General features: G+C 35.2%; 1 protein-coding gene across 6 annotated transcripts; it reads right to left on the bottom strand.

The window, feature by feature from the left end:
* Positions 1–5: 5 nt before the first annotated feature.
* PNISR (PNN interacting serine and arginine rich protein) lies at positions 6–24,615 on the bottom strand. Of its 6 annotated transcripts, none has more exons than XM_047102928.1 (13): positions 24,524–24,615; positions 17,701–17,780; positions 15,495–15,614; positions 13,841–14,029; positions 12,233–12,456; positions 10,569–10,740; positions 8,594–8,784; positions 6,260–6,397; positions 4,978–5,077; positions 4,177–4,230; positions 2,928–3,098; positions 597–1,683; positions 6–353 (listed from the first exon to the last, which is right to left on the bottom strand). In XM_047102928.1, the coding sequence occupies exons 3-13, from the start codon at positions 15,580–15,582 to the stop codon at positions 323–325; spliced, it is 2,445 nt and encodes an 814-aa protein (XP_046958884.1). In that variant the 5' UTR covers positions 15,583–15,614; positions 17,701–17,780; positions 24,524–24,615; the 3' UTR covers positions 6–322. The 6 variants fall into 6 exon arrangements, 5 of the variants coding, with proteins under 5 accessions (XP_046958884.1, XP_046958886.1, XP_046958885.1 ...); XM_047102930.1 differs by having other exon boundaries at positions 15,495–15,610; XM_047102929.1 differs by lacking the exon at positions 17,701–17,780.

Raw genomic sequence — 24,615 nt, 5'->3', positions numbered from 1 at the left:
AGAGGTTAACAAAAATGAACTGAAGAGCTTTATTGACATCACAGTACATTCAAGAATAATTTTAAGAACATTACAGCTGAAAGAGAATGGCATGTTTATAGTCTTATTAAGCACTATTTTTTGAAAAAAATGTAATACAAAGAAATCCTATTAAGTAACTTGGAGCAGCATTTGGAAAAAGTACACCTATTTACAGATTTAAAAAAAAAAAAAAAAAGATTCTGGTTTCACCTACACAGCCACAATGTGCCTCTATAATGAGACAAGCCCTTAAAACTCATGGAATTTTTTAAACATCATGGCATCCTTGCCACATCATTCCTCAGCGTTTACGACGGGGAGGGGTTGTTGATCTGGAAAAAAAAAAGGGAAAAGACAAATTTAAAAATAAAAATGTATTTTAAACTAAAGAATCTGCAATTTTTAAATAAATATTATTATATAGGATTTCTAAAGTTACTTAAGACTATGATCATTTATCAAGTACCAAACTGAGTTTATTAAAGAGAGAGAGAGAGAAAGGACACTTTCAACTTTGAATAAATTCAGTCAAATTTTTTTAAAAATCAGACAAAATACTTTAAAAAGTATACTACCTTGATCGGGACTTAGACTTGTGTTTGCGGCTTGCCTTCTTACCAGACCTTTGAGATTTCTCCATGGATCGCGATCGACTATGTTTAGGCTTCTTAGCCTTCTTTTCTTTGCTACTTCCTGGAGATTCAGAACTGCTCCTTCCACTAGAATCAGAGCCTGAATGTTTTTTACTATCTTTGGTAGTACTTTTCTTACTATCCTGTCTAGAATCATGTCGGATGATTTTAACAGATATAGAACCACTCCTAGAGAATGTTCTTTCGTTTTCTCGTTTCCTTTTTAACCTATCATCCTGACTACTGAACTTAAAATCTTTTTCTTCCCTTTTTTGTTTCTCTTTTCTCTTATCCTGTTCACGTTCCCTTTCTTTGTCTTTCTTTTTCCTATCTTTATCTATACTTCGGCTCCTCTCCTTTTTTCTCTCCTGTTCTTTAGCCTCACCTTTATGCTTATGACTGCTCCCACTAAGATTTCCACGTTGATCGTCAATTTTACGCCTATCTCGACTCCTACTGCGACTGGACCGATTAGTTCGCCTATCTCGTGAGCGACTTCTACTTCTACGTCTCTCTCGAGAAGGACTCCGATTTCTTCGTCTTTCTCTCTCAATGCTATTTCTATTAGATCTTCTCCTATCTCTAATCTTGACTCTAGCCCTATTGCTCTCTATTTTAATTCTGCGAGAGTAACTTCTACTTCTACTCCGTCTAGCTTTAATTGTTGGAGATCTACTCCTGCTATGTCTCTTTTTCCTTTTAGGAGAAGAAGACCGAGAAGAAGTGCGACTACTACCTGAGCTAGAACTGTATGAAGAGCTAGAGACAGTACTACTAGTACTACTAGTTCTGCTATTGCTACTGGAACTACCACTACTAGAACTTCCTGATCTACTCCTTCCTTGTTTCTCTTTTTCTTTATGCTCTTTTTTTGGTTCTAAAACTGACGTAGTTTCATTTGGAGTTCTTTTCTTTTCATTAACCACATCACCGTCTGCTTCTCTTGCTTCTAGTAGTGATAAACTATTTTGCTCTTTATGGATAAATTCATTCATCTCTTTTGTAACCCTTTCTGTTTGTTGCTTTTCTTCTGAAAGAGAAAAAGAAAAAATACTATGAAAAGTCAAATGTATGACCAAAAAATCCCTAAACTATCAAATTTCAAACTATCAAATGGTAACAGTAGAACAGCATTGTTTAACAGAAACAGAATACAAGCCACGTAAGTATTCAAACTTTTCTAGTGGCTACATTAAGAAAATAAAAACAGATGAACTTAATTTCAATAGTTTATTAACCCAAAATATTAAAAATATCATTTCAAATATATATACATACATATATATTATATATATATGTATATAAAATCTTTCAAATCTAGTCTATTTTATACCTATAGCATACTTAAACTTGGTATTTTTCAAGTGTTCAATAGCCACCTATAGGGTTATCTATGCTCCTGGACAATACAAGAAGAGTGTCAAAGTGGAAAGGTACATGTGAAGCAACTGGAAAAGATTTCCTTTTTGTCTCAAAAGGCAACTTAAAGGTTAAGTAATTTACAGGAAATTTTTGACTGCTGCCTCTTAATAATTTCCTTGTCCAAGTATGATTTTTCCAAAAAATTCAAAACACTCTTTCAGTATTCCTAATACCATTATGTAAACTATAAAAAACTACAGTCATGGATAGTATTTTACATTTGAAAACTTCTATAAAGGGGCGCCTGGGTGGCTCAGTTGGTTGAGCTTCCATCTTTGGCTCAGGTCAGGATCTTGCAGCTCGTGGGTTTGAGCCCCACGTCAGGCTCTGTGCTGACAGATCAGAGCCTGGAGCCTGTTTCATATTCTGTGTCTCCCTCTCTGTCTGCCCCTCCCGGGCTCACGCTCTGTCTTTCAAAAATAAATAAATGTTTAAAAAAAAACCTTTCTGTAGAAAGTCCTCTATTTCCTTAAATATGCTAGCTACGCATTAAATATTCTAACTACAAATTACTTTTCAATAGTTTTACAAATACATTTCCGCCATTTCAAAAGTCTTCTTTTTCATTTTGAAAACTTTAGAAAGAAAAAATACATTAAATGACAACTTATAGCTATTGAAATTAATGTCTTACAAAACAAGACAAAGTTCACCTTTTACATATTTTGAAAACCACGATTAATTTTAAGTTTCATAAAAACTGCAAATAAGCCAAAAACCTTAGTTTTAGTCACATCACATGTTATCTATATTCTAACCTCAAGTCTACCCTCGATATTGTTAGGTTGGTTAAAAAATAAAAAGAAATACAAATAAAACTGGACAAAAATTAAGTGAGTCTAAAAGATATACCTTCCATCTGTTTATCATGTAACAGCTGCTGTTCTTTTTCTTTTCTCCAAAAAGCTTCCTGTTTTTGCCGGATTCGGTGCCGTAACTCCTCATCATCAGTGTCAGATGACTCAGAGCCTCTGTCACTCCTCTCATCTTCACTGTCTCCTGATCCATAACCACCCAGTCCACCTGTGTACATAAAGTTCAGTCTATCATATGGAAAAATTATTCTAGACACTAAAAAATTTTTAAGGTCTGAGAAGAAAGCTAATTTTTTTCATTGCCTTTTCTTGGAAGAATATGCTTATTCGGGGTGGGGAGGAGTATAATTCCAATTCGTAAGGGAGTTCGTAGAACCCTCATGAAAATTGACAGTATCTCATTCTTTCTGAAATATTTGTATTTCTCACCATAAAGGAACCATGATAACAGTTCTGTTTTACTGTCCATACTAACCAACAAAACCATTTAACAGGGCACTAATAGAGCCTCACTAAAGCACAGTCAATTCAACTACCAATGATCCTGAAAATATTTCTAAAATTAATTCTTTCATTGTTCAAAGCTCAGAAATCCCAGGTAGTATGCAAAGTATTTTTTCCCTAAAGAAATTAGAATACTGTAATTCTCACTGGTACAGAAATGGTAATGTGCTAAAACTACTCCCCACCCTGAAGTGATCTAAATAGTAATTAATCATTAACAAAATCACATGGGCATTTGGCTCTACCCATTTCTGTTGATCCCCACAAAGATTAATTTGAAATGATGTGGAAAAGGCAAGTTCAAGCTTTTATATACTTGAGAATATATCATGCAAAGAGCAAATTACGAACACATCATTACTATTACACTATTATAAGATAAACTCTTTCCTCTATGTTAAAACTCAACTTGCTACAACACAATCTAAATGAAAGTCCCCTATTAACAGCATTAGTGGATAGGTTCTTCCCTAAGGCATGTATGCAATCATTTTGAAAGTGAGCTTAAATATAATCAGGGCTAAGTAATGAACTATTACAACTCGCCCCAATAAACTATGAATTAGTCACATTTATAATAATTCCTGTGAATGCTTTAGTCAAAAAAAAAAAAAAAAAAAAAAAAAAAAAAAAAAGGCAAACCTTTAGAGACCGAAATAACCCTAAAATCTAGGTTTATAAACTGAGTAGGAATAGTACAGTTTCAAAACAGAACATGTAGAGAGACATGGTAAGTGTGATTTTCCCTTTAAGGCCCTCTCACAAATAAGGAAAACACTTACCGAGTCCAGTGAGGGAAGCCAGTGCACTGGACTGTGCCAGCTGTTTTGCAGGAGCTTTGTATCACATCAACAACAGGAACAACATGTTAACACAAATAGCCACGATTTCATAGTCATGAGAGTCTATGGTATTGTTAAATCTACTACTATTGCTGCTTTTTGGGGAGAGAAGAAACATTAAAAACATAACATTCATTTTAAACCAGTAGCATGTCTGGCCTTGAAATTATAATGCTGAAGTGAGCTGAAATTGTTTTATAATGATGAAAAATACTGACCAGTACATCAGTATTTTTATTTTTGAGGTATGGTCCCTAATTTAAATTTTGCTTTCAGTATATTTTTTAAGTGTTACCAAGAATATGGGGGGTGGGGATGGGTGAATCTCTTGCTTCTGTAAGAATTTTAAGTGGTAAACTGTGAAAACTGAAGGGTCACAATTCAATTCATTAGTGAAACTAAACTACACTAAAAGTTATACACCAAATACTACGGTATCTATAAAAAAAAAAAATCAGGTGAAATGAATTGAACATCAAGAATTTTCCACTATACATTTCATCAAAAAATAGCATAATTGCTCATTTGTGCTCAAGCAAATTGGATAAAAGGAAAAATACTTCTACAGTTTTAATACGATGTCCTACGAATCTAACCTTTCCCAGAGAGTTAAAAACATGCAAGAAGAAAATATTTCAAATATCTGCTAGAATTCAGCAGGGACAACCAAAAAAAGTCCAAAATAGCCACCAAAACCAAAATATTCCCAGAAAAACAAAACCAAGAACACCCACAATATACCTTTCGTTGCTTTCCGGTGTGCATCTTTGGCTACGTAATAAATTTCTTCATCTGTGACATCCAGTAGAATTTCAGTCAGAAGCATTTTTGTCAGCAACATCTACAGAAGGATATTTTATATATTTATATATTTGGTTCCTAATTTAATTTTTATAGTTACTAACGCTGTTTGATATTTTCAAAAACAATTAACAGGCAAAGCCATTTTATAAAACATTTTTAAACAAGAGATCATATCATTCCAAGGAACTGAATATCTTGAAAATTACTCTAAAATACAAAAACTTTGAAAATTTCAAAATCATGAAAAAAAGTATGAATTTCCCTGTATAATAAAGAAATTGAATTCTAATTCTACACACAAAATATTTTTAAAAGGCCCCTATCAATAAAAATTTCCATAGATGCTTTAAGTTGAAAGGAGGATGCCTTCATTTAATAACAGTATTAGTAAGCAGCACAACACTAGTTAAATTACCTAGGAACTTACGTTAACCCTCGGCTCAAGGTGAAATTTAAGGGGAAGGAAAAGATAGCTATTCCACTCTGTTAGATCAAGTCCTTTTTTTCTTGACTACTGAAATATAGAGTACAAGTGACTTGAAATAAAAGCTGGATTCTAGCACTAGTTTGGCTACCAGCAAGTGTTTGAAATGTACACCAACTATTAGTTCTTCAGCCTCTCAGGGCTCCAGATTACTCATCTGCTAACGAAAGTACACTATCTCAGCATCTTCTACACACATTCCAAAGATCACTGGTCTTTAAATAGAAGAAATGCAACATATTATATTCCCAATCTCAGAAAGTGACAGTACACATTATAGATATTTAAGGCTTTAAGTCTTTCAATGAAGAAATATGTTTAACTGTATTCAACTCAGTGCTTCCTAAACTTATTTTTCTATGAAGTCTTTTAATGTTTCTAAGTATTCAAAAGACATACCTTAGAAAATAATAAATCAATAAATGCTCTCTTGGGTCTCATATAGTAAAGCACTGTTTATTTACAACACCGGTATTAGGAAACATGCTTAATAACTGCTGCATAAGCAGCGATTTCCTATTACAAATTGTAGACATTATTACCTAGCATCTCTATATATCAATATACATTTTGCAATTGTTTCATGAGTTCACAGTTTAAATGTTTAAAACAGTCAACTAATAGTTTAGAAATTCTAAACAAAACAAATCCTGTAACAAAATGTTCTATGTCAATTATACTTCAGTAAAAAATATTTTTTTAATCCTGTACATGGTAAGAAATTTAACATTCTACCATTTGATACTCTTTCTCTTCTTCAGTCATCTCTGGTTCACTGTGCTCTTCCTGAGGAACTGGAGATGGACTTCTGGTGACTTTTCCACTACTTGCAGCCTCAACATTTTCAGTGTCTTCATCTTCCTCATCACTATCCTAGAAGAAGTAATAGTATGGGTAGCCCAAATTCATGCTTATAATGTAAAATCATTATCTTACACATTCTATTTTAAAACCATAAAGTCTATGAAACAGATATATAAAAATAAAATCTCTCTCTAAATTACATTACAAATTTGTACTATAGATTTCATTTAGTAGTATAAAGTGTTACCTGAAAGGAAATATAAGATTACAAGACAGCTTAGGAATATCAATTATTTTTCAAAATTTTTTAAAAGCTTATTTATTTATTTTTGAAAGCAAGAGGGAGCAAGAGAGAGAAGCACAGAGAGAGAGAGACAGGGAGGGAGGGATGGGGGAGGGAGAAGGAGGGGGCAGAGACAGCGAGAGAGCGACAGAGAGAGAGAGAGAGAGAGAGAGAGAGAGAGAGAGGGAGAGAGAGAGAGAGAGAGAGAGAGTGAATCCCAAGCAGGCTCCACACCATTTGTGCAGAGCCCAACCCAGGGCTCAATCCCACAACCTGAGCCAAAATCAAGAATCGGATGCTTAACTGACTGAGCCACCCAGGCACCCCTCAATTTTTTTTGCCTTAGTCAATCTTGACTTATTTTATAAATAACCAAAATTAATATCATACCAAGACTGACCCAATTAATATCCATTATCTATCATGGTCTTGAAATAAGTAGCTTGTAGAACTTTGGATAAATAAACCACATTTATATTATTCAATGTTACTTTCATATAGCTACAAATTTAAGCTTGTTTACCTAAAATCATGTCACTTAAAATTAAAGATCTGTGTCAGTTTCCAGATCTTAGCTGGCCTTGAAACTTAGCAAAATGTGTTTTGCTACAAAATGGACAGATAAGAAATGAGATGTAGGAAATGCATCATTTCCTACTTCAGATGTAGGAAATGCCAGAGTTCGTCTCTGCTTCTGGCTATAGGTTTTCAGTATCCAGATGGCACACCTTAAAAAGGGGCTTCTTCAGGCAAAGAAGTATCCTAGAGTTACCCTTAAAAATCCTACTAAGTAAAAGATAAGGTGATCATGGAAACACTACTATGGAAAGACTATCTGAACCAGGGGAAGAATACATGTAACACAAGCCCAAAAGCATTTGGGAGAAGAGGGAAGATAATCTCCACTTTTTTTGACACCTAAACCTATCAAATCTGGAAATCCACTATTTCATGTTAAAAGTTAATAATTACATTTAAAAAAAAAAGGCAAACAGTCTTTTGGTTCTTATCTTCATAATACCCACAACAAAAACACATCTTTGGCATGGTGCTTTTGTGAAACACTGAAAGTATTATAGCATTTATGAAATTTAAGCTAAACCAATGTCTACTTGAATCTAGTTACCCTGCTGTCCCCTTGTGATTTATTTCTGAAGCATAAAATGGCCTTAGGAGACAGACCAATTTCCAGAGTTGCATACCAGCCAGTACTATGGCTATCATGTCAGCTGAAAGCACATTACTGCTAAATTAAAAAATTCCTAAGCCACTCACACCATCTAACTGATGAAGGTTTAAAGATTTAACTTAATTACTTTCAGCGTGCATGTCAGAAACTATGAAAGTTATTCATCTTCTGGTATAAACATATACTTAAATATTCAAAAAAGGCAGATTTCCTTCTCCCCTGCCATTTTAACTTAGTTTCATTTTATAATCCACCACTAGGGAATCAGCTGCGCTGCAACAAGAGAATATGGATTTGTTTCTCAAGGTAAGACCTATCTAGCAGCCTAATGAGTAATTTCTCTCTGGAAAGAAATGTTTTGTAAACCCACTGCCCCCTTTTTCTCCTTACTCTACCCTCAATAACAACATCTATAAAAACATAATCCTCAGGGCACCTGGGTGGCTCAGTTGGTTAAGCGTCCGACTTCGGCTCAGGTCATAATCTCGTGGTCTGTGAGTGTGAGCCCCGTGTCAGGCTTTGTGCTGACAGCTCAAAGCCTGGAGCCTGTTTCTGATTCTGTGTCTCCCTCTCTCTCTGCCCCTACCCCGCTCATGCTGTCTCTCTCTCTCTCTCAAAAATAAACATTAAAAAAAAATTAAAAAACAAAAACCATAATCCTCAAAATATTTACTAAAAGTAATCTCAAGAATATTATTCTAATACTTTTTTATAACTAAATTACTTGTTTATTTCAATAATTTTCACATTCAAATCACATGAGAGTTCCATGTCAAGTGACTCTAACACTTACAAATTTACTTCTCTGAGGTAAACGAGGGCCATCTCCTCCTTCAGCATCTTCTGTGGCCTTCTTTTCTTTTTTGGACAATTGTGAACGTTGTTGTTCCATTCTTTCTTTCTCCAACTTCTTCTGCTTTTCACGTTCCATTTTTTCAAGACCTTCTCGAATCCAAGCTGGAAGAGTCCTGCGTTTTACTGCATCTGTTTCACATGGAAAACAATATTTATGAGTTAGTTTAATAAAAATCATAAATGTATGAGTTCCTTATTCTTGAATTTCTACCAACTTTGTAAGTAAATGAAATAAAAGAATTCTGGTGCCATTTGAGTGCTTATAACTATCATTCTTCAGTAAGACAGTGATAAGGCAACCCAGTAACCATTATGCTTCTCTTTAAGATCATTTTTAAGAGCAGCAGTGAATATGGTCTTTTTTGTTTTTTAAAGTAGGCTCCATGCCACACGTGGGGCTTAAACTCACAACCGCGAGATTGAGAGTCACATATTCTACCAACTGAGCCAGCCAGGCCCTTTGTGAACATTGTCTTAATGTTTATGACAAGCCAGGACACTACGAAAGCACATTAAACGATCATCTCACTTAATTCTAAAAAAAAAAAAAAAAAAAAAAAAAAATCACTACTATTATTCAATCTCTTTTACAAATAAGAAACCTCAAGTTCAAAAAGCTTAATGATGTATTCAAAATTAAAAAGACAGTAGTAGTGATGTGGGCTAATTCCAAGCCAAACTTTTATACTACACTGCTTCTTAAAATATAAAAACAGGGGCGCCTGGGTGGCGCAGTCGGTTAAGCGTCCGACTTCAGCCAGGTCACGATCTCGCGGTCCCGGGAGTTCGAGCCCCACGTCAGGCTCTGGGCTGACGGCTCAGAGCCTGGAGCCTGCTTCAGATTCTGTGTCTCCCTCTCTCTCTGCCCCTCCCCCGTTCATGCTCTGTCTCTCTCTGTCCCAAAAATAAGTAAACATTGAAAAAAAAAATTAAAAAAAAAATATGTAAAAACAGAACAGAGTCAAACAAAAGCACAAGTCTATTTTTCACAATGAGAATTCATATGAAGAACTATGATTCTGTAAGTTAAAAAAGAAGTTAGAATCTTCCTATCATGTCTACTTTGTGATAAAAAGGAAAGACTTAAATGTTCTGGTATATTAAGTATTGGATTTGGATGTCTAGATACAAAGTTTAAGTTTACAACATGTCATTAGACATAAATTAGTTATACTATATTAAAAATTTAAATCTTCAAGGGCGTCTGGATGGCTCATTCGGTAGAATGTACGACTCTTGATCTCATGGTTGTGAGTTTAAGCCCCACGTTTAAGCACCAGGCGTCCAACTCCTGATTTCGGCTCAGATCACAATCTCATCTCATGGTTGTGGGATCAAGCCCCATGTCAGGCTCCGTGCTGGGCATGGAGCCTGGTTAAGATTCTCTCTGTCTCTCCCTCTCCCAGGCTCACATTCTCTCTCTCTCATAAAAAGAAAAAAAAAAGAAAAAGGAAAAAAATTATATCTTCTGCCAAAATATTTCTGGCAAGTGAAATAACCAAAGGAAAATTAATCTGGCAGCAGCATATCAGATTAACTGAGAGTGGAAAGAGACCAGAGACAGAGAACAATTAAGAGGTTTTAAAAGGGGGAACTGTTCATATACTGGCATAATGTACCAAATTGCCAACACTGAAGAAAATACCAAAATGCAACAGCTATGATAAATTTATTATTCATCACAAAATCTGTAGTTTCAGATAATGGTTTATTTTTAAAAAATTATTCAGAACTTTTCATATTTTAGACCATCAACTTTTTTGTAATGTTAAGGGTTATGACTAAAATGATAGGATTTTAAACTATCAATTCCTAACATATCAGAAGTGTCGGAACAATTTAAGAAAACAAGATATCCTTTATACATGATCAAGAAATCATGCCAATTGTGGTCACTAAACTTAAATAGCTACCAATTTGTGGAGGCTCCTGCTTCACAGGAAGTGCAATAGGTGAACGCTGCCGATCCCTGAATGATGATGGCCTTTCTCTTCGATTCTGGGGAGGTGCTGGAGGTCCTGGAGGTCCTGGTTGCCAATAAGGAGGATGAAATCCACCTTGCGGTGGACCAAAAGCAGCCCCATGCTGAAAGAGTATTGCAGTTTATTTTTCTTCACATTAATACAATATACTCTCTGGGACACACGTGTGTTATGAACTGGGACAGTAGAAATCCATGTGTGCAGCAAATCCAAGAATTCCATGGTTCTAATATCCACCGATATTTCTGTAGCCCCAAGAACCTAGGCTTACTTTTCTTAAGAAAGATAAAGATGTTCTGCCTATGTAAATGCAAAGAGTCATCTAAAATTCAGCTAATACACTATTTTCAATAAATATAGAAAAAGATATATATATGACCTGTTATAAAATAATCCTTCTACTACCATGAAATCAAATGTCAGTTTTTGTATAACTAGAAAATACAGGATGTTTTTTTTAATCAATTCCAACTTATTTCTTATGAACTTTAGTTGTTTCTATAATCTTGCAAGAAATATTATCTATTTTAAACAAAATAAAAGTTATGGAATCATTAAATATTTTTTTGCAATTTTCCTATTTTCAGAGGCTTTTCTAATAAGCCCATTGCCAACAGAACTCTGTCTTGTTAGCATGGGGGTTTATCAAGATAATGGGGTGTAAGTAGAAGTTCCCTGCCACTACATTTCTTCAAAACCAAAACCAAACAAACACTGTCATATCTGTATACCAAGTACGAGTATACACAATAAGTATCTGAATACATATGAATGAGGATTACTGTCTCAAGGTGCATACTGTTTACAATTTATGTCCATTATTAATACAAGTAGTGAAATAATGTCTGAGTTTTTTCAAAACTTTAAATCATGATAGCTCAGTTTATAAGGTAACAACTACAATCAGTTATTTCAAAATGATTATCTAGCACTATAATTTGAGGGTGGACCCTTGGCAGAGTGATTAGAGAAAATAAAGCCCCACATAACGATACTATTTCCCATAGAGTTCTATGTCCCTAGGAATGAATTAGATGCTACAAAGGAAATTATGTACAATTTCATTAACATGTCATGTCAGAATGGAAAAAAAATGACAACACTAGAAAAAGTCATAATTCTATATAGCAGAAGGAAAAAGTCATAATTCTATATAGCAGAAGGAACTGCATTTAGGAAGATGATCTATGTTCTTCATGTATTTTATTCATGTCTTATCCATGATCTATTATTGACAAATAATGTATTCAACTACTGTGCATTTTCTAAACTTTATTCAACATTTAAATATACCATTTTGAAATTATAAATTAGAAAACAAAACATCATATAGCTATTGCACTTACACATTTTTTTTTATCCAAATTTTTCCCTAATGATCCTTTATATCATTCTCCTAAGCATATCAGACACCAGAAAAAAAAAATCTAATGATTTTAATACTCAAAAATTGAGAATTTTTCTGAGACATAATATGTGCTTATCTGTACAAGACTGAAAAGTGAAACACAGATCTTAGGTACTCTTGATGAGACACTTCCAAAGAATGGATTACGTGCACATCTACAATATTAAAGCAACAAAATATCTTTCACCTGATAGTCAAACTGGTTCACTGGCCCCACTGCAAAATTATCGGGTGGTCCACCAAAGTTGTGATTGTTCTGGTTAAATATATGCCTGTTGTCAGGGGCAAATTCCCCACTGTCCTGACTGTTGCTGTCTTCGGAAGGAGGAACAATGTCCATTGGGCCTGGTGTTGGTGGCATCCATGGCTGATCTGGAGGGGGGTGTGGGGGCTGCTGATGCATTCCCCATTCTATTTAGGATTTAGGCATAAAAACATTCAACAGGGGGTTATAACAACATCACAAATTTTTAAGATCTCAAGAAAGATTTTTCAGCAAAGAAACAGATTTAAAAATTTATGACTTCTTGGGTCAAATTCCTCTTGTATATCTTAAAAATAAGCAATTAATTAAACTAGTAAATAATTCAAATGAACTAACTCCACTCTAATTCATATGCTAAACACATAGAAATCAAATGCCCAAAATTATTTTTAATAATGTAACAAAATCCAAAGCATTTTTTTGTTGTTGACTTTTTCTATTTCTGTCCAGTAACAATACCATAAAAAATAACACCTTGAGATTTTATATATAATATCTTTCTTGCATGAACACATTTATCCTCACAACATCCCTGTGAGGTAGGGAGAAATCAGGTATTATCTTTGCCAATTTTCAGGAGGGAAAACTGAGGCACACAGAGGTTAATCACCTGCCCAGGTCACAAAGAAAACCAGTAGAATAAAGTTGGGGAGTGGGAATGCCAGGGTGAGTCATTTATGAACTAGAACTTGGGAACCAAAACATTTTCAAACTTGGGGAAATTTGGTGTAGCTTCAAGAAAACTAGAAATAAACTACCTCAGAGTATCAAAGATTAGAATATTCATTATTCTTTTAAAAGTGATGTTAGAGGATTACTTCCTGAGTTTTCCATTCTTACACTGAGAAACAATAATAAGTATTAATAGGGAAAGGGAGATTAAAACTTCACCATCAGCATACTCAAATGTAAGATTCCTCTATAAATATTTTCAAGTGACTATTCAAAATAATAACACAAGACATGGAAAACTGAATTAGCATCAAGAAATCTAAATCATACTGTGAAGTAAAAATGCAAATGAACAAACAAAAAAATAAAACATATAAAAACTTATGGAAGATCTTCACTATCTGGAAAAAAAAAAGGAAAGAAAAGATGGGTGGATGGTAGGGGCAGAGTATATTTGACAGACTAATTTGTCACTTAGTGACACAATATTTCTTTAATTAGAGGCTAGACATGTTTTGCTCTGCCAGTGCTGCTTCTGAAAAGGCCAGAGGTTGCAACAGAGAGACATAGAATGCTCTCTTCCCTAGATGCCAAGTGAGGTTTCCAGTGTTCCCAGCCCCTGTCAGCCTAGGAATGAAGAACCAAGAAAAGAATCAAACTGAGTGCCACAATGCTAGCAGATTGAGTACAGAATAATTTTAACCACAAAATTTCAAGGTCAAATCTAAATGAAACTGCCTATTCTTTAAGGAGCATCAATTTCAAGAAGTCATAAAACTAAGCAAATTAAACAATTTATTTAATCCTCATTTTATTTTAAAAATAGTCCTAAAATCCAGATAACATGAAACAACAAACCTGGTTGCCACATTCTGTTAAAGTTTGAATCCCCTTGAAAACTCCCATGATTGTTTGGACCAGATTCCATTGTAGACATATCTTGTCCATTTGGCATCATTCCTGGTGGTTGTTCTACCATACTTTGCTGCCCTGAAGCTTCTCTTTGAGCAATCCAAGCTTGAGCCAATGCAGCCCAGTCAATCTGACCTAACATAATTGAACACAGCAGAAGTTACCAATCAGAATGTAAGACCTAAAAGAAGAGTGCCTCTATGTAAAACTAGCATCTCAGTTGTTCCTTACTAGAGTTTTTAAATATTACAGATTTTAAATATTAAATTGGTTATGGCTGAAAGGATGCTTAGAAAACAACCCATATTCAGGTTACAAAATAATAGAAGACTTCTGGAAAACAATGCCACAAAATCACTCTTAACTGGCTTCTAATATTAACTCATAAGAAATTTATCCCCTGTACCTTAGTTTACGGAGTCTTTTAAAAGTCTTCTTTCGTTTTTTTTTTTTTTAATTACTATAAAAACAAATGATCAAACTCACGAATTTCTTCTTCAAACATATCCTTTCCAGGCCCACAATGGATCCTGTAGACTTAGGATGAATACAACTATCTATCTCTGCTCATCCTCACAGTCACCCTTTAGCTAAGGCTCCCTTCTCTAGTCAAAATACATCTTCTTAGCAACTTCTTAGCCATTCTTTACTCAAAATGTATTGCCTCACTATCTTAAAGGTCCTCTTCCTTCTCCAATATCTATGCTTAACATTTTAAGATCTAATATTAATAAAGGAAACAAAGTAGAATAAGACAGTTTTTCACATTGCAGTAAGATTAAATAGGTATTCTCATACATTTTGGTGGAAACATAGGCTGGCATAAACCATGTGGAGCTGAACCTGGGCAGTGTGTATCCAAAACTTTTCAAATGTGCTGACAGTGGTATAACAAACCTAGTTCCTGGATTTTTTTTCTTCAGAAAATAACTGGACATGTAACAATGCAATGATATGTATACAAAATTATGATAATTATTTCAAAAAGTACAAAGCTACAATCATCCAAAAGTGATTTACTAATTTACAGTACTATAACAGAATGTTATGTAGCTATTAAAAAAAGAAATAGAATCAGATTAACCCAGTAAACGCAGGCAGTGGAAGAGGTCTTATCAATGAAGCAAAACTGGCCATGAGTTAACAACTATGAAACCTAAGTAATAAAAAGGGGCTCCCTCACTCTTTTCCACACCCATATATGCTTGAAATATTCCATAATAAAAAGAAAAATTTAAATGATATATATAGCATACCTTCAGTTGACTATGAGCTACGTAATGAACAACAGAAGTATGCTTTACTTAAGCAACACATTTAAGGAAGATTTTCCTCTTTCTTTAGAAAAATAAGAACTAAATCAGTTTTAAAAATGTAAAATCTTCATAAAGCTTTCTACTCTTTGAGGAAGTCTTCTAAAGAAAAATTTATTCCCTAATATGTATGCTATGGCAGTATTATTTATGAGACAAGATTATATTTTGGTCATAAAACGATCCAATAAACCAATTCCAATTCCATTTGCCTTAATCCCATCACCTATCTCCCATTCATCTCTATCTCCCCTTTCCCAATTTCCAAATTCAACTGATTTCCTTACTTGGATCTTGCTGGTGCTGGAACGACTGCATCCACTGTTGTTGGTTCAAGGGCCATTGTTGCCAAGGCTGTCCTCCTTGATCCCACATCCTGACTTTTTAAAATATATTTGATTTTCTATCTTCAACAAAATAAACAATTTAAAAATGAGAATCACAGTTAATTTTAAAAGCTCACACATCAGAAACTATTATATGATGATACATTTATGTGATCAGAGCTCTAAAATTCTGGTCAGTAGTTTACCAAAGGGAAGTGGAATTTTTAGATTGGCAAGCAAGAGTATAAAATTTAAATATTTTTTTTTAATTTTTTTTTTTTAATATTTATTTATTTTTGAGACAGAGAGAGAGAGAGCATGAACAGGGGAGGGTCAGAGGAAGAGGGAGACATAGAATCTGAAACAGGCTCCAGGCTCTGAGCTGTCAGCACAGAGCTTGACACAGGGCTCGAACCCACAGACCGCGAGATCATGACCTGAGCCGAAGTCGGACGCTTAACCGACTGAGCCACCCAGGCGCCCCAAGAGTTTAAAATTTAATGTTAATGGTGGCAAGCATGGCTCTAATCAACTCAGCTCAACAAGATGGGAAAAATATCTATTTTTTCCCAATACAGACCTCTGGAAATACAGTTATTTATTTTAAAGATTATACGAAGGGCCGCCTGGGTGGCTTAGTTGGTTAAGTGTCTGACTCTTGGTTTCGGCTCAGGTCGTGATCTCAGTCTGTAGGATCAAGCCCTGCATATGGCGCTGCACTGACGGGGGGGCCTGCTTGGGATTCTCTCTCCCCCACTCTGCCCTCCTCCACACACCCAGAAGCTCTTTCTCTCAAAAAATAAATAAACAAAACATAAAAAAATAATAAAGATTACAAGAAAAAAAGTGATTTAATCTCTTCCCAACCAAAACTCCCTAAAATGGGTAACCAAACAGCTCTAGCTGTTGAAGGAAAACTCTTCCTTATAATTAGAGCTAATGAACACAGAAGTAGAATAAATTCAGAAAATTACTATATTGCCAAACCTAATGAAACAACTGATTCAGGAAATCTGACAAGTTGATGGGAAGTCACAAATTCAAAGGTTGCTCAAATACCACCCCTACAGACTATTAGTTGCCTCTTCATGAGACACAATATTATATCCCCAAATCACTCTGAATATTTTCTCCAAAAATGTTTAACGGAGTCCAACTGAGCTTTTGGATCTAATTCTACTATAAAGAAATTAAAGGGAACAAAAGAATGACATAAACAGTATCAAAAGAAACAACTTGACAAATCCAGAAAGTCAGATAGGTCTACAAGAGCAGATTTCTTAACATTTAATAAATACCATGGAAAAGAAAGGGAGAGCACAAATGTGTTAATAACTGTTAAATCTACGTGATGTGTGGGGCGGGGGGTGGGGGGCATCACACTAGTCTACTAGTCTACTTTTCTCTAAACTAATTTAAAAACTTTCATAATAAAAAGTTTAAAATTCCTAGAAGTCTAATACAGCTCTACTTTATCCAACACTGACATACAACCCCTTTTAAGAACCATTGATATGCATGGCAAACAGGATGTGTTTCTTCATTTTTGTACCCTAAGGCTTAGCATAGAGGCATTAAATAAATTTTTACTAACTGAATTTTTCTAGAATGACCCTTTCCTCTATTCTAAAAACAAAACAAAAGCAAGCCTTAGCACTGCGGGATCAAAAAAAAACTAAGAAAGCCAGATAAGAAGGAAGTAAGAGACACCCACTCAAATAGGACAACTAGCTGTTACAATTCAGTCTCTTAAAAGAGTTTGCAGCATTCACACAATGTCATATAGTTCTATCAATGTCAGATCCTGACCTTTCAAGTAAAGAACGCTGTAAATTAGAAAAGATGCATTCCTTTGTTACCTTGATTTCCTTACAGTCAAGTGCACTTGACTTCTAGTCACTGAATACAGTCTATAATAATGGCATCATTAGAATATGCTAAATAGCACCACACCTGAGGCCAACAACAGACTTGAGTATCAATTCCAAGCTGCATATGCTTCTTTTTCTAATCTCTTCAGATTTTCTTTCCTCTCTTTTTCAACTATACCTTTAAACATTTTAAAAGCTAAATGACTTATTAGAATCCTTTACAACTTTAATTAAAAGGTAACAAATAAATAAAGAGGAACCCCCCAGAAGAAATACCAACTGCTATTTTGACTAACCTCAGAGGTTCACCTTCTGTTTAAAATTTGGGTTGATTCAGACTACAGCTTGGAAGCATAGCAGCAAGATTACTTACGCCCTGAGGGGGGAAAAAAAAAAGAGTATATGTTTACTCCTAGATTATGAAGAGTTACTAGAATTAATAAAATTCTAGAGATGCAACATAAAAGTGTGATCATCTCTAAATTAATTTGGAGCTTTTCCTCCCATTAACTTTATAATGAGAAACTACCATTTTAAAGTTAAGGGAAATAGGTACATCACAAATGACAAAGCAAAGCTTTTTAAAATTTTTTCCCTTTCAAATAGATATCTTTTTATTTACTTGAACAATTCATTAGTATAAAATAATGTCAAACAATTTAGGGACTGTCATATACGTTGAGAAAAAAGGAAACATTTGAAAAGCTCTCATTCACCTGACATTAACTTAAATGGCACAAGTAACAAGATGCATTAATTTAGGTTTTTCTATAGAATTCTAAGTTTAAAATTAACACCAGCAAGGTGAAAACAATTTGTCCCTCGAATGTTTTCATTTTATTCCCATTAGATCAACAGCTTTTTAAAGTTGATAGAAAGTCAAATCTATTCACCTTTTTATCTCCCATAAGGGACAGGACAGCCTTTTGCATACATCAGTCTCTAAATACCAACTGCAAAAATGAATAGTCTCTAGCTCCTTCTAATACAGCAAAGCTGTTGTATTTATGAGAACCAAAAAGCTGTTGTAAGCATGGCTTGCTGTGTTTTCCAAAGCTGTAAATGGTATATCAAAACTCAATGCACAGATTTTTCTGTCATAGGTTATAAACTCATACAATGTAGGCATCATAACTAGCTCTATATACTCACTACTAGAGTTGCAAATAGATGTGCCCTTAAACCACTTTCATGATGAAAATGATCCGTACTGACTCCCAACCATCATTTCCAATACACAGATTTACTTCTCTAGAAATCAAAGTTGCTTTCACTTACTCATGTTTAATGGTTGTCATAAACAACTTTTCAGTTCTCCTTTTAAGGCCAGTAACCTGGATTTCAGAGCACAAGCTCTTTTCATGATGCCCACCTAAACCACTCACCAGCTGTATGAACATGGGCAAATTAACCACTAATTCTTGGTTTTCACATCTGTAAAATGGAGGACATAAATAAGTGTTCACCTCATTGAGGATTAAATGAGAAACACATGAAAACTCAGCAAGGGTGCCTGGGTGGCTCAGTTGGTTAAGTGTCCGACTTTGGCTCAGGTCATGATCTTGCGGTTCAGGGATTTGAGCCCCGCATCAGACTCTGCTGACAGCTCAGAGCCTGGAGCCTGCTTCAGATTGTGTCTCCCCCTCTCTCTGTCCCTCCCCACCTAGTGCTTGCTTGCTCGTGCTCTCTCTCTGTCTCAAAAATAAACAAATATTAAAGAAAACTCAGCAAAGCAGTCTTTAAAAAGTAGAGCTTAATACCACCATCAACACTTTCTCAGTATCTCAGTATCATTTCTGAGAGCACTCCCCTCAAGTTTACAATTGGGGGCAGGCAAAGGGGTTGGCAACCAAGCCAAGCCATTTCTACTCAACTCTTTTTTTCTTCTTTGAAAGTAACCTGAGGTATCTTCGGAAAAAAAATTTTTTTTCAAAAAAAATCTTCTTGTCCCTCCCTCTCACAATATCATTGAGTGAAGCTTTAAAAAAGAAAAAAAGGAACTTCAGGAGTTTTCCCATGCACAAAAAGTTTTTACTTGCGTATTTTCAAGAGTTTGATTTGTATTACTTGTAGCCATTTGTATTTGTTAAAACCAGCCACTTCTACTTTTACTATGTTTTCCAAAGCTTCTTGCCCCCAAAGATTTTATGGAAGCTACTATTCAAATACACTGTTTGATACACTTAGGCTTAGAAAAATACAGAGATGTGAAATTGTGAGAAGCAGAACAGCATAAAAATACAGCAAAGAAAGTGACAATAAAAGTCAAGGAATTAAGAAGTTAGGAGGTATTTGATAAAATGCTTCAATGAAATCTGCAGTTGAAAAACTTGGCTACAGAAGATGAGTATTGAACGAGGGGGTGGGTAAAACACCAAAAGGTTAGTTGTTTTGGAAGACAATTTAGCATTACCGTATTTTATCAAAATACCAGCAATTCCACGACTTAAACCATGGATGAGTATACTCACCATGTAACCCCAGCCCCTGCAGCATGTTTGTAACAGTGAACATCTGCTTTTACTGTCACTCAAAGGGCAATGGGTGAAATACAAGAGAACCATCCAGTGGACTGCTATTCAGCCATTACAATGAGTAACACAGACTTTTATATGCTGACATATATTGATACACAAATTATATTAAGCAGTGAAACAAATTATGTGATACAACATGAATAATGATGCTGCTTGAGGTTTTTTCTTATTAAGAATGAAATTTAGTATAGAAAATCCCTAAATTACAAAAATGCTTAAAAACGAGTAGGCTCTGGGAAGTGAAAATAGATCAGGGAATTCTGATTGTCTTATATCTGTGTTCTTTGAATTATTTTACCATAGTGTGTGTTTTTAAAAATACATATATAGATTTTTAAAAGATACAAAAAAAAAAAAAATCAAAGGAAGCTGATCAGCACAGTCCATAATGACAGCTATATATAGGCAATAAGCACTACACATGTAATAGAACTGTGAGACTTTGGGCAAATTACCTGACCTCTGTCTCATTTTCTTATGAAGGATTTGGAAGTAAATTTCTATAATCTAGTCCAAAAAGGGTTTCTTCAGTCATGAGAATAAAATTTAGAGTTACACTGAATTTTGTTAAGGGACAGATTTTAAGAAAAGACTTAGTATACTCAAATATCTAATATAAACTTTTATATATGTTTCAGCATCTGGCACAATGCTTGATAAAGGGTTTCATTAATTATCTGATTAAAGAACAAGATTATAAGTGATTTGATGGCAAGGATTTAGAAACCCCACACTTTCTTCATCTTCACCATAAAATCTTCTTTACTAACTAATCAACATAACAAATGAAAAATCTAGAAAACATAAAGAATATGAAGGCACATATGGCAATAATAAAAAAAGATGTCCTATACTTTCAGTATGGTTCAATGAAACAACACTGCCTTATACCATCAAAAATGACATTTACAGATTGGTTTAACAATGATTTGGAAAATACTGATAACTGTTAAAGATGAGTGATAAGTACACTAGAGTTCACTACACTCTACTTTTGCACTGTTTGAAGATTTCCATGATGATAACCTAAAGATGATGCGGTGTATATGTTATAGAGACTTACAATGAATTTTCGCTGTTTTTTTTTTCATGGCTTGTACAAGATCTTTTGAGGGCAGAGTCTTACCATTACATGAATTCTCCATAGTGCTTTGCCCATATTAAGTTGTGAAATTACTTTACTTATTCAGTGAAATTCCTTATCAAGTAAAAACACTAATATTCAAGGATGAAAAGAACATTCTAACACTGCTACTCTGATCTGATAACATCAAAAGCCAATTCCAATTTATTTGCCCTTCCTTTAGCCTTAATTTTAAAGATCCTTAGGCTCAACTTCTCAGATTTGGAAAATATGATTATAGATCTCAGGCTGCAAGCCTTTCCCTTCATGGGGCTAAATTACCTGCTATTTCCTTGTCAACAATTGGGATTTAGGAAAAACAGAAAGATCAGTAACAACGGTTTGCCATCAGAGCATCCAAGTTATCACATATGGCTGGAAAAATCTAGTTTATGACCATGACCAGTGTTACAGATTGAAAGATTATGTTTTAGTCCTATCCTCACTCCTATAAACTATCAATGTGACCTTATCTGGAAATAGGATAGCTGCAGATGTATTCAAGATGTGAGATCATACTGGCTTAATGTAGGTCCTAATCCAATGGCTGGTGTTTTTATTAGAGACACAGATACACACAGAGAACACCATGCGACCACAGAAGCGGAGACTGAAGTGATGTGTCTATAGCCAAGGAAAGCCTAGCATTGCTGAAAACCACTAGAAGCTAGGATGAGGCAAGGAAGGATCTTCCCCTAAAGCAGGGTTGGAGAGTTGAGGGTGGAGCGAGCAAGCAAGCATGGCCCTGTAGAAAACTTTATTTTAGACTTCCAGCCCAGAGAACTGTGAAAGATTAAATTTCTGTTGTTTTAGGTCACTCAGTTTATGATAATTTATTACAGTATCCCTAAGAAACTAATACAACCTGAAATGGCCATCGTTTATCTTTTCCATTTCTTAGATGACTCTATATTAGAACACTTGTTGCTCTGAGATTCTTAAAATTACTTGTTTAAGTGACAGTCATTAATATTTGCAAAAGTCCTCTCATAAACTAACAGATGAATGAGAATGAAAATGTAGTATCTGTTTTAAAGTACTTAAGCATCAATTGCAAAATCAAAGAGATATAGAAACACATCTATCCTTTAGTGCATATGGTAAAATGTTTCTCAGATCACACATACAGTTTAGAAACCACAAAATGCAACAATCCTTTTCTCCCCTGCCACGTCACTGCACATCAGATGACTGACCTCAATGCCAAAAAGAACTCATCTGTTCAATTCAGGTTAGGTGGAAATGGCCCTAGCAGAGGCTAACCTTGTAATCATTTGAAATTTAGTAAAACAAATTTTGCTATTTGATGGGACATGCATTTTAGGATATACTGAAATGCTCTGCCACTTGCAGATCAAAAGAGGCACTCAAAAAAATTGGAGAATTGGATAGTTTGGTTATAGATACAAAAAAAAAAAAAAAAAAAGGATGGTGGCATGTCATAGTAGACAATTAAAAGAGCTCCCAATGTCCAAAACTGAAACAATCTGAGCAACAAAATAAAGTAACAATGGATTTTAAGACAACTTATGACACAAATATCTATGTGTCCACACTGATATAAACAAATGATTAAATACGCAGGGACAGACAAATCTCTCATGCAGAAGCATTCCAACTAAATTATGTGGATACTACATCCTAAAAAGGAGGGAGAACATCGCTCTCCACTCCTCAAGTACAGATTGTGCAAAAGGACTTCCTTCCAATGAGTACAGTATGGAAAGGAGGGGGTTGTCAGGGGAGAGCAACTTTACAGTGGAGAAACTTGACAAACACCACCTCAAGCAGGTGACTGAGGTGATTTTTCACATTCATATTACATACCCTTGATAGGATGTGATGAAAAAGGCACTGCTCCTCTGTAATCTTCCTTTCCAAAACCCCTAACATCAGTCTGATCATGAGAAAAACATCAAATTCCAACCGCAGGGAACTCTATTATATACCTGACCAGTGAGCCTCAAAACTGTCCAAGTTATGGTACCAGTTTGCTAGGGCTGCCATAACAAAGTACCATAGACTGGGTAGCTTAAAGAACAGAAATTTATTTCCTCATCCTCCCGGAGACTAGAAATCCAAGATGGAAACGTCAGCAGGGTTGATTTATTTCGAAGGCCTCTCTCTCTGGCTTATAGTTGGCTGTCTTCTATGTCTTTATATGGTCTTCCCTCTGTGTCCTAACCTCGTCTTATAAGATCACCAGTCATAACAGATTAGGACCTACCCTAATGACTTCATTTTACTTTTTTAAAGACCCTATCTCCACAAATGGCTATATCTGAGATACTGAGGTTAGGACTTCAATATATGAACTTCGGAGGGACACAATTCAACCTGTTACAGTCATCAAAAACTAAGAAAGCCTGAGAAACTATCACAACTAAAAGAAGGCTGAGGACACATGACAACTAAATGTCATATAGTATCCTAAATGGAATCATGAGCCAGAAAAAAACATTAGGTTAAAACTTAGGAAATACAAAGAAACTACAATAATAATAATAATGTTAATAATAATGTGTCAATATTGGTCCATTAATTCTAGCAAATGCATCATACTGATGCATATTAATAATAAAGAAACTGTATAAGGCGGGGGTGTTTTTATAGGAATTCAGTACTATCTGCTCAATTTTTCTGTAAATCAAAAACTTTTAAAAAATAAAATCTGTTCATTTTTTTTTTAAAAATATGGTCTCATGAACATCTCCAAAGAACCGATTTACTATTACTATCCCTACAGCCCCGACAGTCCTACAGGTGAATCTTTACTGTTCAAATTTATTTTTATTTTTGCTTTGCGGCACTCAAGTCACACATTCCAAGTTTATTTTGCTCTTCTATAAATTAACCACCAACAACCAAACTCTCGAGTGCTCATGATGTTCAGATGACAATAATATCCACCACAATACAACTGAAATGTTGGATACTACTCTTTCCCTCTTGAAGCTTAACACACAAAGTCCATAGCTGGATAAAAACAAGAAAAATACAAACTAGGGAACCTAACTGGAGTTAACAGGACGCATGTGCTCTGACCGCGCCTGCGTAGTCGGAACTGCACAGCGCAAAAGGTCCAGGTCCGGGCCCCAGCCTCCTCCGCCCCCTTGCACCCCCCTCCCCATAAGGGGGTTTCCACTGCGCACGCGCAGTGCTTAACAGCCGGTCAGGAGCCCAACAATTAGTCCCTTCTGATCCGAGAGAAAACTCTCAGAGTTATAGGAAGAAGTCGTGAGCATTCTCTTTAATAACAACATTTCCTCTTCACTGAGAGCACCGATCCGATTCACCAAATCGGGCGGACACCGCCTCTTTAAGGAGATGAGGTTCCAGCAGTCGCGCCAAGCAGCGTACGCAGCTTACGTGTTTAAGTTAATCTACCTTCGCCACGGAAACCAAGAAGGCTGTGATGGCCTGGCAAGTCCCCACGCCTAATTGTTTCCCACCACTTACCCACTCTGGTTCCGGAACCCCGTTGTCGCCACAGTTCCCGTAATACCTCTCCAAACCTTTCGATGCTTCTACTTCTTCACGAACAAGACAAG

Source organism: Lynx rufus, unplaced genomic scaffold (assembly GCF_022079265.1).
Source record: "Lynx rufus isolate CCGP_SWC_20201006 ecotype Redwood Valley unplaced genomic scaffold, mLynRuf1.p SCAF_6, whole genome shotgun sequence".
Classification (NCBI taxonomy): domain Eukaryota; kingdom Metazoa; phylum Chordata; class Mammalia; order Carnivora; family Felidae; genus Lynx; species Lynx rufus.
The sequence above is the reverse complement of the archived record's forward strand: the minus strand, read 5'-3'. Positions and strand labels throughout refer to the sequence as shown.